Source organism: Dermacentor silvarum, chromosome 7 (genome assembly GCF_013339745.2).
Source record: "Dermacentor silvarum isolate Dsil-2018 chromosome 7, BIME_Dsil_1.4, whole genome shotgun sequence".
NCBI lineage: Eukaryota > Metazoa > Arthropoda > Arachnida > Ixodida > Ixodidae > Dermacentor > Dermacentor silvarum.
Genome location: NC_051160.1, coordinates 91,725,671 through 91,745,740, shown reverse-complemented (window position 1 = coordinate 91,745,740; position 20,070 = coordinate 91,725,671). Strand labels below are relative to the sequence as shown.

The 20,070-nt window shown below is 47.5% G+C and overlaps 1 protein-coding gene across 3 annotated transcripts in view; it reads left to right on the top strand.

Moving 5' to 3' along the window:
* The window catches only part of LOC119459014 (glucoside xylosyltransferase 1-like), a 276,245-nt gene that overhangs the window by 61,894 nt on the left and 194,281 nt on the right, over positions 1-20,070 (top strand). For all 3 annotated transcript variants that reach the window (XR_007467937.1, XR_007467936.1, XM_037720862.2), the window contains exon 5: positions 3,744-3,936. Coding sequence is in view for 1 of the 3 variants with exons in the window: in XM_037720862.2 (XP_037576790.1) it covers positions 3,744-3,936 (193 nt within the window). In the remaining 2 variants the exon portion in view is untranslated. The remainder of the gene's footprint in view (positions 1-3,743; positions 3,937-20,070) is intronic.

The following is a 20,070-nucleotide window of genomic DNA, read 5'->3' as shown; positions in this document are numbered from 1 at the left end:
GGCTACTGTGTACGGCGCGGGCGCGTGTGCTCTGTGTTTTCGACGATTTGTTTGCGTTGAAGCGAGAGGCAGCACGAAGGTCAATTCGCTCGCAGCTGCTGCGGCGCTTCCTCACTGCAGGGTTTTGACAGCGAGTTTCCGGGGTCATCGAGTGAGATGCATTCATGTTTGCTTGTGCGCTCGTGCCACCATGCTTGTTAAGTTAGCTATTAAGGGAATGATTTCAAGTTTATACAGCCGATGAAGCTAATATCCTTACTTCGTATAGCTGTCTATTAATTTCCTATCGCAGCCAATCCTTCGCCTTTCGGTCGAAACTGCGACTTTTTACAGCGAGGCTGTTTATGGCTAAGGTTCCGTAGATTTTTCATGTGCGTAAGCAAAAGCCGAGGTCCCGCGCGATCGCACTCGTGCCACTGCTCGCGCGTTCGTCGTCGTCTTCCACAGCTGGCTCGTCGGCGTCCGTCGGATATACATTTTGAGTGGATCAGTTATCAATAAGCACCATTTTCAAGGTCAGTAGGTTTACAGGTAGATAATAAAGGCTTCTCAAAGATTTGCTGCTGTGCGACCTACGCCCTCTCTTTTTCGGCGTTCCAAGCGCTAGCTGCAGAAAATAGCGGCTCTTCCTCTTCACAACAACACTCTCTCTCTCGTGTCCTTTCCTTCCGTTCTCCCGTGGTGGCGGCATAAGAACGAACCAGAAAGAGAAGTTGCCCTTTCTTCATTTTGAATTTCATTTCTCTTGTGTCGTCGTAATGGGGAACTCCGCGTACAGTGCGGACTCCCGAGGAGCAACACCCCTGCGAAGAGCTACGGAGAGAACAGACGCGAGAGTTCTATGAGCACCGGCAGGCAACAAACACCAATTTTCCACTGATAAAGGCAAATAATGACCACTAACCAAGACAATAATTGTGTGTGCGTACCTTTCGTCACGATGACCACCGATCTAGAAAATAAATGTGTTCGTACCTTTGTTCGAAATTCTGTGTCGTATTCTAAACACCGTCACTGAGTGCAATGGCTCATGAATTTTCGGGAGCTTCTGCTGCTTGAGTGAAAGTTACTCAGCACAGTTACCCGACACTGTGGGACGGGGATGGTGGGCGGGACGGGTCATGGGAGCTTTGAGAGCGAGTTTCGATTTAAGCACCTTCCGATTGAGCGCGGGAATCCAGTACGATCCGTCCGACAATCCATGACTGCCAGCCAGAGTTTGAGATGCGTCGGCACTGAAAATTGAATTTCTTTACACTGTTTGTTATATCTCTATCGTAGGGGGCCGTCATCATTATCATCATCATCAGCCTATATTTATGTCCACTGCAAGACGAAGGCCTCTCCCTGTGATCTCGAATTACCCCTGTCTTGCGCTAGCTCATTCCAATTTGCGCCTACAAATTTCCCAACTTCATCACTCCACCTGGTTTCCTGCCGTCCTCGACTGCGCTTCCCTTCGCTTGGTATCCATTCTGTAACTCTAATGGTCCACCGGTTATCCATCCTACGCATTACATGACCTGTCCAGCTCCATTTTTTCATTCGGGCCGTCACTTGTCACTTATTTTGTATCAGAAGCAAATAAATGTATCAGCATAGCATCATATACAGAGCTACCATTTTACGTCATCACATCTGGTTCATAGGAACACCGGCAAGTGAGCATGTCAAGTTCTTCGAGCAGGCTCTCTCAAAACTAACTAAAGACGTCTTTGAAGAACACAAACTAAAATCAAAAGTTTTCTGTTTAGCCTTGTAGTTATGGTCATGCTTCGTAATATAAGGAGGGCTGGGGTACTTCGATAAGCTGCAGGAGGCCATCTAAGTTTCAAAAACTGTTGTTCATCGCTGGCACCAAGAACCGATAATCCAAAAAAAATATTCCAAAGCGAGCTTCGTACTCGAAGTTTCCCAAATTGTTATTTTGACACTGACTTAGAGACGAACAAACAGTGTTAGCGTATACTTTACCCTTTAAAAAATAATGCATTACGACAAAGGTTGAAGTTGACATATTTCTTGGTTTAGAGACCCCCTGGAACAATTTTGACAATTTTGTACAGACTTACTGAGTTGTTACGGTAGGTCCTTCTGATCATTAATTTCCGCGTAAAGCGCGTAATTTATTATAAGGTTATAAAAATGCACATCCCTACCACTCGCCGTGGCGCCGCCACCCTGTTCTTTCATTCACGCCCTCACAATTGACGTCATTTGGGCTAGCTATCCGATTGGCTATCCTGGTCGTGTCATGGAGAATATTTCCGACTTTATGGTGAACAAATGTTGTTCATAATAGTTGGAATGTTGGTCAATTTGTTTCTCTCAAAAAAGTCTGCCTGTGTTACATCGTTCTCCGTGTTGACTCGAGCTGCGCAGTCAGTGCTGGTCTCGAGCTTTCTTTTCACGAGCACCACGGATGGACCTTGTTGCCTTGCGGGCTACAAATCTAGCGATCGGCAACCTGTCAAGCTGCGACATTATATGTCCCTCTGCAAGGCAACATGCGAGCGGTGTGGTTGCAGCGCATTGGGCTGTTTGTATACAAACGGCGCCAGCATCTAAACGTTTGCAGCCTTTAATTCACGCCGGAGGATTACTGCTACACTGGAGAGATTTAGCTTGTCCCGTATTCGGGTAAACGCAAGCGCAAGCGGAGTGGGCTTGGGGGCTTTACCGGATGAGCGGAGTACCAAATGTGAACGGCCAGCATAGTGCAGCCCCCACCAACCTGGTGGCACAGATCTCAACCAGACAAACACAGAGCTAATATAGCAGTAACCACGTGTATTCTACTTTGCTGCCAGTGTAAATTTTCGGCAGGAGTGTAACCGTAAACACATTAGCTTTTTAAAAGTTTAACGTGTCTTCCACTTGGTTACAGCGTTAGTACCTCTGTCTTTGGCTGATTAAGCTCTGCACCGCCAGGTGGTTGGCAACGTGCAGGCCGCTCAGGCCGCTCCCGCTTCCGCTAAGCCTCTTCATCACAGCGGTAGTAGTATGTAGGGGCTTTAGTTTACGCCTCCGCCCATCCGTCAAACGCCCAGCTCGCCAGCGGTTGCCGGAATACCGGACACACTTGGTGCTGCGACAGAACACTGACAACCTACGCTGGTTGAATTGCTCTCACAGGGGTCGACAGCCAGTCCATCGGAGAGATTCGAGAGGCTTCGTGCACTGTCTCGAAGACAACCGGAAGTAGACGACACGATGTCACATCACGACGCCGAGTCAGTGAAGGCGGGGCTCAACCACGAATACGCGGCGAACGAGTTGAGAATAAGCATGGCTAGGGAGGAGGGTAACTCGTAATCGTTTGTAGCTCTCTTGATATGAAACGCTTCACTTAATCTGTAGCGCAATTTTTTTTTACTGTAGCTGTACTGTTTGCATCCACACAATTTTGCCAAACCGTTGCACTGACCCTTTAAGTGTTAGCTCTGGCACTGACATCCACAGAAGAAGGCTGTCTGCCAGATGCCTGAACCGACCGCTTTATGCGACTTCTCTTTTTGAAGTAGCAGATCATGTCGCTCACTCACTGCATAGGCTTCTTAATGTTTCCACCGTTGCAGTTACTGTTTTAAGCAGCAATATTTTTATGGGGAATTGAAACTGTACGAGCATTCTGCTATAAACCAATGTGCCTCCATCGTCACGTTAACAAATAAAACGGTAAACTTGCAAGATATTATTAGGATGCGGAAGCTCTACAAGCCCGTATAACATAATTTTTACAGAGTATGCTTCCGAACGAAGATGCCGTCATCTACGTTGACACAGACGTGGTATTTCTCCACCCGGTCGAAGACTTTTGGAGAAAATTCTACGCCATGAATGAGTGGCAGATGGCCGGCATGGCACCGGAGACAGAGGACTTCAAAAATAACTACTACTTGACCAAGGGACTCCACCCTTTCGTGCAGCCATTTGGTAAGGGCAGTTGTTACAGCCTCATAAACTTCAGCACATTTAACACGTTAACAGAGTTAGTGCTGTAGTTATGGTCAATTTGGGGCACTTGTACCGAAGTGCAATAGAGGGCCTCGGTAAAGGCGAACAGTGTAGGCGGCTCGCACCCTACTATTATCGCTAGCGTCACGTGGGAACAAAAGCCCATGCTATCCGCATCTCACATGCACACTGACGCAAATTTTTAAGTTTACACTGTTGCTATTCCTGCCGAAAGAAATATGTGCCAACATTGGCGTATCATCTTAGGTTAGAATAATGTCGTTTGCGCACTTCTTTGCATAAGGTGAATTTTGAACCTCAGTCGTAACCTTTTCACTGTTTCCACAAATGATAAGCCGGCTACCAGAGATCGATGCGCGACCTTCGTCCAACTGTGGGTATCAATTAGCACAGTGATGATGGCGGTAAGTGTGCGGGGGGTGGGGGGAGGCTGGAGTGGGCTGCTGATGAGGCTGTTATTTATTTATTTATTCAAAATACCCCCAAAGGCCCTCATTATGAGGGTATTACATGGGGGGGGGTCACAGGTACTGGTCATAGATTATACATCATATTAAAGAACAAGACAACATAACAAAAATAATAATAGAGTGATACAAAGGTAATATACAAAATGAGTCACAATTATTTCAGAGAAAACATTAGTACATATTAGGAGAACATAAGACAACTGCAATGAAAAGCAAAACAGCAACAAACATCGAAAACACTGTAAAAGTCCCAAGATAATAATAATAAGATTAGTTGGCAAGTCGTGAGCGAATTAAATCTTGAAACTTAGTCAAGTCAGGTTCCGTGGCAATGTCTGATGGTAAGGCGTTCCACTCAGTTATTGTGCGCGGTAAGAATGAATATGCATAATGGAATGACTGGCAGTTAATGCGTTTGACTTTGTATTGACGGTCACGACGTGGAAAGATAACTTGTGGTGACTGAAAGAAATCATCATGAAGTGATGGATGATGATAAAACTTATGGAAAAGTGATAGGCGAAAAATTTTACGGCGAAGTGCTAAGGTGTCCAACTCAGCTTTATTCTTTAACTCTTTAACGACGTGACGCTGGTGTAACGTGAATAATCTGAAAAAATGAAACGCGCAGGACGGTTTAATTTGCAAGGCTGCGATGTTACTGATGATATAAGTTTGTTTGGGATCCCAAATGGCAGACGCGTATTCTAGTTTAGGACGGATTAATGTTGTGTACGCTAGTTTTCTAACATGCATTGGGGCTTCTTTTAAGTTATGTTTAACATGTCCGAGAGTACGGTTAGATGAGGGAAGGGTAAGATTAATATGATTATTCCATGATAAGTTTGACTGAAGATTGATGCCAAGGTACTTGTAAGTTGTGGCGAGTTCCACAGCGTTGTTATCAAGAGAGTAGGTGGTTGGAATTCGTGGCCTATTGGTGAAAGACAAGAGTTTAGTTTTGGAAACATTTAATGGCATTAACCAATTAGAACACCATGCACTTATTGCCTCCAGGTCAGTTTGTAGTAAGTGATTATCAGTGTTACTTGTTACACATCGATAAAGTACACAATCATCTGCAAATAGTCTGATTTGGGATAACACGCAACTGCGTAAATCATTAATATAGATTAGAAAGAGTAAAGGTCCAAGTACGCTGCCTTGTGGAACTCCAGGCGTAACATCAGCATGAGATGAGGTAGAATTGTTAACTGATGTATACTGAGTTCTAGATGAGAGAAAATCGGTGATCCATGCAATTATAGTAGGGTGAATGTTAAGCTGTGAAAGTTTAAGTAACAACCTATGGTGTGGAACACGATCAAATGCCTTAGAAAAATCTAAAAATATTGCGTCGGACTTGAAACCCAGCGTCTATCAGTGCATGTATGTCGTTAATAAATCCGGCTAGTTGGGTTTCGCATGAGTAGCCCTTGCGAAAACCATGCTGATACTTGAAAATAATGTTATGTTCTTCAAGGAAGTTGATGACTTGAGTGTGTATTATATGTTCGAGTAATTTACAAATAGTACTGGTTAAGGAGATGGGACGATAATTGAGCGGACAAGCACGATCACCTGATTTGAAAATGGGTATTATTTTAGCTATGCGCCAGTCATTAGGAATACAGCCTGTTGATAGTGACTGGGAAAATAGAGTGGTTAACATAGGACAAATACTATGCGATGTATTCTTTAAAAATTTATTATTGAAGCCTAGATGGTCGGCGCTAGATGACGTTTTAAGATTGCTTAGTAGAGCTAAAACACCAGACTCACTGATGACTATCTCGTGCATTGTGATTCCTACTAACGCCTTTAAAGTTGGCAATGAGTTAACGTTTTCATGAGTGAAAATTGTTACAAATGTATCATTAAGAAGTTGAGCACAGTCTGAATCGGGGATAGGAACTCCATGAGAATCAGTAAGACTGATGTCAGTGCGAGTTACAGGATTTACAACACGCCAAAAGCGACGCGTATTATTTTTTAGCATGGATGGTAAATCATGAGAAAAAAAGTTATGGCTAGTAGATTTTAGCAATGCCTTATAAGCCTTTTCGCACACTTTGTGTTTATCATGGGCACTCGCGAGACCAGTCAGTTTTGCCTGCCTGTACCCTCTCTTCTTTTTGTTATTAAGCCGCCGAAGCTTGTTGGTAAACCAACAAGCTTCGGCGGCAACAAACCAACCAATTTTTGCAGGAAATGGCTAACATAGGAATGAACGTGTCAATGAGAGAACTGAGGTTGGCTTTAAAGAGGGCCCAGTTCTCTTCAATGGAGCGTGCATGGAAATCATGCAGAAATTGATCTGAAAATGTTGTTAATTCATTGTTAATTGCGTCGAAATTGGCTTTACCGTAACATCTTATTTTCTTTTTGGTAATTGTTCTTTTGCTCACACAAAAGTTAACGCATCCAGTTATAACATCATGATCTGCGAAGCCTTCTTCATGAGGTATGTCGGGAAATATATCAGGATTGTTAGTTAAAACTAGGTCTAGTATATTGGCAGAAGTTTCAGTGGATCGTGTTGGCTGACTAATAAGTTGGGTTAATGAAAAGTCAAGACAAGTGCTCAGAAAAGAATGTGCGGCCGCATCCGTGGCCGATACCGAGAGTGACGACCAATTGATATTCGGAAAATTGAAACCGCCAAAAATGATAATTACCGACCTCGCAAAAAGCGCGAACACCTCGCTCAGCACCCGATGATACTCATCGGAAAACGCGCCAGAGATGTCGGGTGGACGGTAAAAAACGCCAATGATCACACTAAATGCAGTACCCTTCAAGGAAATCCAAGTACATTCAAGAAAAGAATCGATAATGATGGGTGCGGCAATGAATTCTTCCTTTATCGCGATGAGCACACCGCCCCCTCTACGCTGTTGTCTATCACATCGAAAAAACTTGAAAGTGGATTCACTCGTAAAGATGCTGTTATCGTGAATGGTGTCGTTAAGCCAGGTCTCGGTAAGTAACACCAAAGACGCCTGGGATGAATCGATGAGCGATGAGAGTGCAATACCATTAGCGACAACACTTCTAACGTTGGTGTATAAAAAGGAAAATTTTTTGTCAGTGCGACAATGCAATTTTATGGGTAAGCTGGTAGATGAACCTGAGCCTAAGGAAACGAAGGGGGAACATCATTCATCCCTGCGCCGGGAAACAAGAACAGCCTGGCCTTCATTGGTATTCCACTCGTAAACGTCATTGTTCAAATGCAGTTTGTTGAAAACAAGACGTACTCGATCCCCGTCTTTCTTCATAGTTCGCGAGAACTGGAGTAGCTTTCGTCGCTTTTCGCGAACTGTTTCCGAGTAATCTCGCGAGATGCTCAAGCTGGTGTTTTTCAACTTAAAGCCGCGGCTCAGAACCAGTTCGACTTCCTTCTCATTGAAGAATTTGGCTATGATAGGCCGCTTCTTCTCCGACGAAAAGCGGCCCACACGATGTGCTCTCGAAATTGACGTCACGATAAGCCCAAGTTTTTCGGTACAGAAATTATTTACAAGTCGTTCTGACTCTTCCCAAGTTTCAGACTTCGCCGAATCTGTTATGCCATAAAAGAGAACGTTAGACCGCCAAGAGCGATTATCCAGGTCATCAATTTTTTCTTGTACACCTACGAGACCATTGTCACTGCACGCGATGGACGGAGCACTAGGGGCTGCAGCAAATTTCTGCTCTAGATCAAGGACACACTTTGTCAGTTTTTCTAAATCATTCTTTATCTCTAAGTGACTTTGAAGCACCTTGTTAACCGATTATTGAAGTACTGAATTGCTAGCTTCAACACGCAAGATAGAGCCAGCCACAAGGTCTAGCTTTTCCTCTTGAGCCTTCGTCATGGGTCCCGGGTTAAGCTCGACATCGCCCCCCAGAACAAGCAAGCACATCAGATACAATACAGAAGCGCGAACACTTTTCAAAACATGAGGTGGCCACGACACCGCTAAGAAACAGACATCATCGTCACGATAGGAATAAGCATTATAGTAGCTAACCTGTACAAACATCAGCGGTGAGCGTTTTTTACACATGCCGGAACGTGCACCGCGTTTGCCGACGCCATCACATGACTGCTGAGAGAGTATACCCCCCCCCCCCCCCGTATTCATAAACGCACCTCGACTTGAACTTGACTTGCCACCGCTTTGGGCAGCGCGTTCGAATTGCGTTGAAGGTAAGGCGGAGAGGCCACAGCGTCTTACACCAGCTTCTTACACGGGCCGTAACGCGCTAACACAAACGCGTTAGAAACGCGCTAGAAACGCGGCCTTTCGTTAATGTTGGGGATTTATTGCCATCGTGGTGCGTGTGTCCATGTCCGCTTCGTGGCGTAGTGGGCTAACGCCGCGCGCTCGGAAGCGAGGGGTCCCTGGTTCGATTCCGCGCTATGGACACAACTTCGGAATTTTTTTTCTCATTTTTCTCAGACTGGTTACACACTACTACTACGACGACGGGGACGGAACGGGTGCCGCTATAAGGAGCTTCGCCCCTAAAAACGGCATTGATAGGCCGCAGTCCGTTGACGAAAATGCGCCGAGCCAGGGGGAGCTTGTATCGTTGAGCCATTCACGCATGGGTGTCGTCGGGACCGGCCGCATCGAAGAAACGGACCATGGCCGGCCCAGGAAATTCAGCAACAGGACCTGTACAAACATCAGCGGTGAGCGTAGGATCACAGTGACGGTGCCGTGGCCCGTCAACCCCGTAGTGGTGGGTTGGACAGAAAAGAAAACACGGGAACATTTCTTTAGTTCTTTTACAAAAAAAAAAAAAAAAAAATCACCGCCCAAGTGCTCCGTACAGTTGGTCAACCAGCGCATATGAAACGCGCGGCCCCGGCCTTTATCGCTGGGTTAATCCCGACGGCACATTAAAGCCTTTCTCATTTATTAGTTACGTCTTTGTGTTTATGAATGAGGTTACACACACGTTCGGCTGCGACGGAGAAAACGACGTCACTGACGCCCGCAGTCCGCCGTTGTCGCACTGCCGCTTGGCGTTACTGAAAATAAATTGTTTGAAAATTAAATCTGTCCGTCACGTAAGACAATGAATGGCTCATACCACCTTAATCAATGGCTGATACCCCCGTAAACGCGGCCTCGCCGTTTCGACGGCAGAAGAGAAGTGAAGTTCTACGCCGGAATGATGAGCGCCAACGGAGAGAGACAAAAACAACTACTGGCTCTCACCCACCATTGCGACAACGCCCGTATCGCGTTCCTGCCAGCGAGCGTCAAGTCATTAACGAGCAATTCGACGACATGCTTCGGCGCGAAGTAATTCGACCCTCGAAAAGTCCATGGGCTTCTCCTGTCGTCCTTGTTACAAAGGACGGCTCCGTAAGCTGTTGCGTCGATTATCGCCGGCTCAACAAGAGCACTCGCAAGGACGTCTATCCCCTGCCACGCATAGACGACGCAATTGACTGCCTGCAAGGAGCCGGGTTCTTTTCATCTCTGGATTTGCGCTCCGGGTATTGGCAAGTGCCTATGGAAGAAGTCGATCGGCCGAAACCAGCCTTTATCACGCCCGACGGCTTGTACGAGTTTAACGTCATGTCTTTTGGACTCTGTAATGCGCCCACGACATTCGAGCGCATGATGGACACAGTTCTGCGAGGCTTAAAGTGGCACACATGTTTGTGTTATCTTGACGACATTGCAGTTTTCGCGCCCGACTTCACCACGCACCTCGAACGCCTCCGGCGTGTTTTGACGTGTTTATCGAACGCCGGCCTACAATTAAACATAAAGAAGTGCCGATTTGCTGCACGGCAACTCACAATACTTGGCTATGTCGTATCCAAGGACGGAATTCTCCCCAACCCCGACAAACTTCGCGCCGTTGTCGAATTCCCCAAGCCAACGTCCATCAAAGAATTGCGCAGTTTTATCGGTCTGCGCTCGTACTTCAGACGCGTCATTCGGAATTTCGCCGCCATCGTGTCGCCCCTGACAAAGCTCCTAGGGGGCAACGGGCTCCTCACCTCATGGTCATCAGAGTGCGACGAGGCGTTCACGCGTCATCATCGTTTGCTGACTCCCCCCCCCCCCCCCCCCCCCAATTTTGCGCCACTACGACCCGACGGCCCCTACAGAGGCCCACACAGATGCCAACGGTGTTGGTCTTGGCGCTGTCCTCGCGCAACGCAAGCAAGGGCTCCCTGAGTATGTCGTTGCCTATGCCAGCCGGATGCTTACGAAAGTCGAGAATAATTACACCGTGACAGAAACAGAATTTCTCGCGATCATCTGGGCTCTTACTAAGTTTCGGCCATATTTGTATGGTCGCCCATTTGATGTCATCACGGACCACCACGCACTATGTTGGCTGGCGTCATTGAAAGATCCGTCCGGCCGTCTTGCACGTTGGGCACTTCGCCTGCAAGACTACGACATCCGCGTACTCTACCGCAGCGGACGACACCACTCGGACGCCGATGCCCTCTCGCGCTCTCCCTTGGCTGACAACAATATATCTCGGTTGACTGTGTCTTCCATCGACCTTCGCTCCATCGCTTCCGAGCAGCGCAAGGACCCCTGGACGCCGCAAAATAATGCTCGGATTCGCATAAAATTTCTCAGGGAGGTTCCTGCAATCAAAGTAAATTAGTGGCTTTGAAAAGAAAATTTGGTACATGTCGTTCTGGGTGGGAATCGAACCCTGGCCTCCGGGGTGCGAGAAGAGCAGGCTTCCCTGATGCCTCGGCTGCTTTTCTTTGATTCATTGTAGAAGCCGCGGCTGCTCCACGGTTCTGGCTTACTAAAGGTGTACCTAGTGCGTACATAATTGCACACATCAGGTCGCAGCCATCTCGCCAACTAAATGTGCGGTCTAGTTCGTGCACTAACATTCTGTACTTTAGGTACTACGTTAAGTGTTCATATGTGGCGTTTAAGAGGTCGCCTCTGTGCCACACGTCCCATTGCGGCTCGTTATGTCTTGCAAGAAGTCTAGCCCCGATTGTATAACTTAATACATTACCAACATATCTTACAAAGAAGACTAACCCCGATTGTATAGCTTCATGTATTACCAAATGTACAGCAGGCCTTCATCTTCTTGTGTTACTAGAGTGTAACACCTGCCCAATTTTTTTTTCTCCCTCGCAGTCAATAGAGAATACACAATAATATGCGTACCCATGTACGAGATTGCATTACCTGCTCTGTTATGAACGGCTGAACATGCTTCTTGTGTAGCTGAGTGTGAGTATCGTACAGTTATAGCAGAGTGAAAGAGAAATGTTTCATTACACGAAATGCACAGAGGTCGGCCTGAAGTAGATTCCTCTAGCCGGCTTCTCTACGCTGGGGGAAGGGCGGGACGGAAGGAAAGAGGGAATGAAGAAGGAGCATGATTGGTGATGATGTCAACATTATGAGGATGTAAAACCAGTTATAGCTGTCCAAGCACCCACAAATTCGCGAAAAAAATAAAAAAATAAATCAAGTGAGGCATTCACGTGTGCGGAGCCCTGTTTCTGTGAACGATATTCATATGATGTTTTCTCTTTTCGCGGTCACGAGTATTTGAATGTGGCTCTTTCATGTGCACTAAAAACACAGCATACGGGAACCGTCAAGTTCCGTGCAGTGTTGGTCATTTGCCGTAACTGGACGATCACTGTGCAAGTTAAGTAGTCGACATGCGCACCCGAAATCTTTCTGCTTACCTTTTGTTTCGTATCGAAAACACAGTTTTGGGTACAGGTTGACCTTCGTGGGCTTCCCGGTCAAAAATTGAAACGGGCAGTCTCAAAGTAAAGACCGTCGAACCGTCTTAAACGAACCTGCTCTTATCGCAGGCTCGCAGCGCGGCAAGGCAGGACGCACAATATCACGTAGTTGACGACAACGAAACGAATACCCACCTGTTCAAGCTTGATGGGTACGAAGTCTTTTCTATTTAAAGCCACTATCCTATAATGTCGTTTCTCAGGTGCTGCAGACACCTTTTGTGCATAGTGAATGCACTCCAAACAATCACAAACTTCTTGTGCCCCTGTCAACGTCGATCGAAGAGCTCTTGCATGAGCCGCTCCCTTATTCGCTGGCCGTTGGTGCAGCCAACGACGGCACCTTGCCGCTCGGGCGAATAACCTTTGTACGTCTAGATAAGAACACGTCTAAAGCGAACACCTCAGCATATGCGGCAACAACATGTCTAAAGCCACAACAATACGAAACACGCACCGCAAGTGCAGCCACTTTCTCCCGTCTCCCGCAGCCCTCACCAAAAGGCAGCACCTGGATGATGATGATGATGATGATGATGATGATGATGATGATGATATTTAGATTTTATTGGATCAAGGGCAGGCATCACCTGGTGTCGAGAGCAGCGGCGCGGCTACCACTCGCTCTACGAGACTATAAAAAAAAGTGGGCATCAGCTTGCACTGTGGTGCAAGGCTGATGTAAACACCGGAGCTGGGGATCGACCTAGCTTCTTCCAGGTCTTACTAGGCTTGGCTAAGTTTTGCTAGGAAATGCTAAATGCTGCTAGGCACGGTATTCCGAATCGGCTTGCCGGCGACGTGCAGATTCTCACTTGGCCGCGCGACGAGCTTCAAGATGAGCGACTTCTTCTTCGGCTGTCCGGATCTTCTTTGGTCGTCCCATGTCAAGGTTACATGTACTCGCCACAGAGTCACGAGAGTTGTGCCGCCGTCGTGGCGGCTCCGAGCTTTAACTTCCCGGTGACGTCACGGCCAGGTTGTGCCTCCACCCTTGCCAGGACGTAGCTGGTCGAAACCTGCCGAGCAGCCGCCATAGGCGTCTGCGGCAGTCACGGACACCGCGCGCGTTCGGCCCGAACGCGGGGACACGGGGAAACACGGACGGCGTCGGCAGCAGCTCTGCGCGTTGCCTCGTTGGTGCTGCTACAATTTCTTTCTCTCGCTCTCATTTTCTCTTTCTCCCGAGCATAGCACGCACCGCGCGCATGCTTTCCTTCCCTCTCCTTAATGTCCCATGTCAAGGCAACATGTGCATGGCACAGAGAGGAGGCGAAGCACAGGCCGCTCCACGAGGTGTTTGCTAGGCAATGCAGGTGACGTCATCTCTCAGCGAGGTTTTGTTCGTAACACACGGACTGACGGCCGGCTTAAGCAGCTCCGCTGTTAACAGGGTCTATAGCAGTACATGTAAGTAAACAAACCAAGTCTGAACTCATATCCTGATGACTACCGACGGTAATGGGAATAGCGTTCGAACAATGTTGCGACACACGGTGTTCCACAAGTACCTTCATTTTACATCTGCAGTTGCGACTTCTGTACATCTGCAGTGACAATGTGAAACCTCACTTGCGTCAGCTATATGCGGCATACTCCGGTGTCGTCCCACTTTGCTGTGCCATTCACTTCCCAAGGTCGCCCAGGAGCACGGCGGCATGAGGACGACCGTACGACGCCGACGCAGTGCGAGGATGGAATGACGAAATAATGATGTCGATAAAGCGACAAAGGCAGTATGATGACGGCGTGCTGACAAGATGACGATTTTTAAATGACGACGACGGTATAACGACGAAGGCGTGACGACGATTGCGTGAATACGACAGTACGATGACCACTGGAAGACAGAGCTAAAATTACGACGCTGGCATGAGGACCACGGTATGACAACGCATGCGTGAAAATGATTGTATGACGACGACACCATGATGGCGATGGCATGGCAGCGGGACGAAGACAACTGGTTGAACCCGGATGCATGGATGGATAAAACTTTATTTCATCTATTTAAATGCGGTTGGGCCCCTATACGTCCGGTTGGGCCCCTATATGTCGACATCTCTAGGCAGGCCCGGTCCACCAGCCAGAGCTAGTAATCCGAGCAAATGGCCCGAAGAGCGGCCTCCCACGTGGAAAAGGAAGGGGTGGGAATAGGTTGTACCCGAGTGTTTGACGACAATGGTGTGACGACAACGGCATGACAAGAGGTCGCTGACAAAGCTGTAATGACGACGATGCAACGACCACGAAGGCATCACGACTACGCGCACATACCCAGTGGCCCAAGGTAGTAGACAACTTGCACCACTGAGCCGGCGTAAGAGGCTAGATATATGAATACAGTGAAATCGCGTTGATACGATTCTGCGTAATACGTTTGTCGGGGTACTACGTTACGTTTTTTTTTTCTCTTGCCCGCCAATGTCCTATAGGAGCGATGTATTTTATTACGGTTACTGCGATCGCTTTTTTACCTAAAATTGGATAATACGACTGAGTTAGTGGGCTTTTACGGATATTTACAAAACGCATAGTTTCGTATTGCACTCCACTAGCTTACATTGCATTCCAACGGCCCCCGAAAAAAAATGGAGGATGCTTAAGCTTAGCCTTTAAGAGTGGAACGCGATAGCTCTAGCGGGCCCCGTTCGCATTGCATTTCTCTTTATGAGTAGGCTTCATGGCAAAACACAACGTGGGAAAGCCAGCTTACAATGACCAAGGTTACACAGATTCCCTTAAAGTCGGCTTCACTTTTAAACACAACGCATTGCTGAGAAGACATTTTTACAGGGGCAATATAAGCCATCTTGTATCAAAAGGTAAAGGCCCTTGGAGCTTTCTTTATTTTGTTAATTTTTTGCTGTTGCCCCGAGGCGTGCACGTGTCCAAAATTTGGAGGACGCTTCAGCATTCAAAGATCCCTAAATTTTTGTTAGGCTTCCAGGCAACTGCCGCTTTTTTTTTCTTTTTTCTCCACCTTCGCCTCTGCGCGCCGCTACCGTTTTACGCTGCCGAGGAGGAGAGCACCATCCGGATGGGGTTTTCGCAAGTAACCTATACCCGACCGCGCCGCTGTTGTTATGGTAGAAATGCTGGAAAAGGGGTGTGTGTTTGAGTTTCCTTGTAACAGAATTATGTTTTCTCGTAAATTAAAATTACAATCCGACGCTATCATGTCTGTAGGTTTTAGTTCTGTCGTACTTTACGATTTTTCTGAGGGATTTTACTTGGAGAAATTCAAATTTTGTTCACTAACGCATTGCGCCACGTGGAGAGTCAGTGTGGTCCGGGTGGTTCGGAATTAATTTCTCCGCCATGGACGCCGATGCTTACGCCGACGCCGGATGTTCTGCGACACGGGGCCCTTAGCGCAATAGCGTTAAACCGTGTAAGCCCCAACCACACAGGCCGTAAAACGCTGCTGCGGCAACCAGGCCGCACCGAATGGCGGTGCGCCGCTGCTGAGTTGAGTGAGGAAACAGCGGTTTCTTTCGTCACTTCCAAAAGGACCATTTTAGGGGCCTTGACAAGATCAGCGCAGGCTGACGAGTTATTTCAACGCTGATGAATAAAAGTGCGTCGCGTTGCTGCAGTTCCTCGCGGAAGCTGGTGTCACCAGAAAAGTGACTCAGGGGTTGAAGAACGGTAATGTCAGTGTTGTTGCATTATTCGTTAGCAGCGGCACGACCGACGCAGGAAGTCATTTTCTCACTTCCTTCGTCAGGGGTCGCACTGCTAACTGCAGATGCTGAAAAGTGACACCTTACTCTCCCAAAGTAGGTCCCGATCTGCCCAATCACGAAAGCCACGAGAACGGCATCAACAGGCTCAGCACGCTTGGCAACCATGGTGCGCCGACTTCCGCTAGTGCCCTGGTGCTATTGTATAGCACCATATCGCGTGATGAAACAGTGAAATTTGCGCCTTAAAGCCACCAAGATTCAAGTGGAGGGTAACGTTCATTTTGCTGGTATTGTAAGTTTTCTCTCACTGAAAACTTGAGTTTCGCTGGGTCAGTCAGTCGGTCAAATAACTTTATTTAAAGGCCCTGCGAGTTTGTGGGACGGGCAAATGGTCCCGCCTAGGTGACGGCCAGGAGCTCTTGAGCCCTGGCGGCTTCCTCGGCCCGCTGGACAGCCCAAAGTTGATCGTCAAGGGCAGAGCTGAGCAACACAGTCTCCCAGCGCACTCGGAGGCGATCGCGAGAGGCTGCATCCCCATTATTGTTTGTTATGCCTCGACATTCCCATAGCATATGTTCCAGATTGGCTCTAGAACCACAGTTTTTGCATTTATCTGTCTTGCACACGTCTGGGTAAATGAGATGTCAGATCGCCGGGTTCGGATAAGTTCTAGTCTGTAATTGCCGCCATTCGACAGACTGCTTTTTGCTGAGCTTTTGGTGAGGTGGTGGGAAAATGCACCTTTGCAATTTGTAGTGTTGTGTGATGTCATTAAATCTGGTCATACGATCCTTCCATTCCCACTCCTCTCCATCCTCGTTCTCAGGAGACGCTAAGGTGCCGGCCGTATTATCGGCCGTGACTCGGTCCGTAAGCCCTCGAGCCACGTCATGCGCCGTCTTATTATTATTGCTGTCTCCTGGCGAGGTGGAGGTGTGAGCGGGTGTCCATATTAAATAAACATCTTTTTTTTTTACTTTTGGTACCTGCCATTAGGATTCGTAGTGCTTCAGGAGAGATTCGGCCATTAGCTAAATTTCGTACTGCCGCCTGAGAGTCACTGACTATTACGTCCGCTTCGGTCTGTGATAGTGCTAGCGCAATAGCTATCTCCTCCGCAGTCTCGATGTTTACTGTGCTTGCCGTAACGCATGTTTTGCACTTCTTTTCATGATCAATTACTACGGCTGTAAAGCCGCGCCTGTGCTTGTATCTAGCAGCGTTTACAAATACTGTGTCTTTACTATTCCTAAATTTCTTTTGTATGACCTTATGGTACACGGGATGCATGTTCTTTGGTAATGGGGGAACGGTTATCGTATCCCTGACACAATTCGGGATGTCCACTTTGGTTCTGTTTTGAGTATGGTACCCAATACTTAGTTTTTCTAGTATGTGTCTTCCTGTCTTGGTCTTGGAAAGGCGTTCGTACTGCGCTATCCGCTGCGCCTCTATGAGCTCATCGATTGTGTTGTGCAGGCCTAATTCCAATAGCCTGTCGGTACTAGTGCTGATTGGTAGTCCTACGGCTTGTTTATAAATTTTCCTAATCAGGCATTCTAATTTAATCTTTTCTGCAGCGTACAATCTAAGGTAGGGTACGACGTATACGATCCTGCTGATAACGAACGCCTGTACCAGTCTGATCATGTTTCCTTCCTTCATTCCACTGTGTCTATTGGCTATCCTTTTGATCAACCTCATAACTTGAGATACTGCCCCTTCCAACTTCCTAATGGTTTGTTTCTCCATTGTTGCCTTTTGCTTCAATGAGCAGTCCCAAAACTCTGATTTTATCAACCTTAGATATGAGTTTATCATCGGCAGTCTTCAATTCTATGTCCGTTTCTACATTGTCTGCCCCCCTGTAGCTGCTTGGTTTACGGCCCCTGCGAGTTGGCCTGTACAATAATAATTCCGATTTTTCCGCCGACCAAACCAATCCGGTTCTATTGTTCGACTGTTTCAATCGCACTTTGGAGTGTCTGTTCTATCGGCCCATCATTACCCTCCTTTACCCATAAGGTAATGTCATCGGCATATATAGTGTGGTTAAGGCCCTCAATTTCTTCTAGTTTCGCTGGTAATCCGAATAATGCCAGATTAAACAGCAACGGTGATATCACTGACCCCTGTGGTGTGCCGGCGCTACCAATCTCAATCTCTTCCGAGACGAGGACTCCCACGGTGATCTTTGCTTTCTGCCGGTTATGAAGTCTCGAACATAATTGTATGTTCTCCTTCCTAATCTTAGCTCTTCAAGGCTGCTGAGTATTGTCTGGTGTGTTACACTGTGAAATGCTTTCTTTAAGTCTAAGCCGAGGATACCTCTAGTGAATCTGCCTGGGTTGTCTATGATTTGGTGTTTAAGCTGGAGCATCGCATCCTGCGTGGAAAGATTCCTTCTGAAACCCAGCATCGTGGAGGGAAATAGGTCCCTGTCCTCGAGATAGTTAGTTAGTCTCGCTAGGACTGCATGCTCCATCAGCTTTCCAACGCAAGATGTGAGAGATATAGGTCTCAGATTCCCCAGCTGTAAGCGCCTGCCTGGTTTAGGTATTAAGATGACGTGTGCCGTCTTCAATTGTTGGGTCAACTTTAACAATTTCTTTTGTTCTGTGTTCTAGGGCATGCCAAGAATAGATGTAGACCAAGTATAGTAACCCAAAAACAGTGTTGCAGTTTCCCTTTTAAATTATCAGACCAGAAGATACACACAGCATCTCAGGAGGAACATAAGTGCGCTTATAGTGTGGTTGCGTACAACGCTCATACCAGAAGACAGAACGCTGCTCTTGCTCCACCAGCGAGGCGATTTAGCGCAGCGTTTAGGTTGAGGCTAAAGTCCCTAGATTTTCTGCTCTTTTTATAAAGTCCCTAGATTTTCGGCTCTTTTAAAGAAAGCAAAAAAAATATCTAGGAACTTTAGTTGAGGCCGCTTCGCTTCGTCGTTTTTCCAGCCCAACACACTCCGCGTTTCTAGGACCCTCTGAGGGTACGAACACACTAGTGGCACGGCGCCTTGCCGACTCCCGCACTCCGGTTGCTCCTTCACCGCAGTTGTCCCGCAAAGTGGCGGAGCTTCTCTGCCACCAAGTGAATAGGTCCGAGCGCTATCCTTGCTGCTGCCGCCCAAGCAAAACACCAATCAGCACCTTGCACAGGTGACGTCATAGCAACACACTCGGAGAGAGTAGGAGAGCGACGATCCCTCGATTGTCTCGATCTTCTAAATTTGACCCCCTGCAGTTCTTTAGAGTGCACCTGAATCCAAGTGTGCGAGCGTTTCTGCATTTTGCCCCAATCTAAATGGGGTGACCACGGCCTGGATTGAACCCGCGACCTGGAGCTTAGCAGAGCGACGCGACAGGCACCAAATTGACCAGACGAGTTGCATTTAAGTGTGAAAGTTGATATGTAGTAACTGTAGGAAGCTGGTTATTTATGCATGCCGTCAGATGTTTGTTTAGAGGAATTCATCTAAATTGCAAAATTTCAAGAAAAGGTATCTAGTTGACACTTTTGTAACTCAGCAACAAAAAGCGATATCGCGGTTCTATAAACAGCACCTAGCAATAATATGACTCAGCACTTATCACGACGTATATTACGTGTCGGGGATGCGGCGAACCGACCCCGCCAAACACACGGTGGCTCAGGATGACGCGAGGAGCACCGTGACGCAGTATTAAGGCTTGAAGTACGAATGCAGCAACTTCAGAGGCTGAGGCAGAACCAACACAAGCTGTTTCGGCGTAGCGTGTCAAGTGGTCAACGGCTGTCACTATCCATCGTTTACCGGTGACAGTAACAGGAAGAGGGCCACACAGGTCAATGCCAACGACTTCAAATGGTTGCGATAGACACGGAACCGGTTGCAGTTGTCCGCTAGGAGCTGATGTAGGGAGCTTTCGACGCTGACACAGGGCGCAGGAAGCGACATATACCTTCCTACACTGGCGGACAAGCCACGCCAGTAGAAGCGATCTTTGTTGCGGTCATAGGTTTTCTGGGAACCAAGGTGACCAGCAGTGATGTCGTCGTGACAAGCCTGCAGGACATGAGCACGTAGAGAGCGTGGCCGGACAGGAACCAAACGTTGACCGTCAGGGTGATAGACATAGCGATACAGAACGTGATTGTCAATCTGAAATTGCGTTAGCTG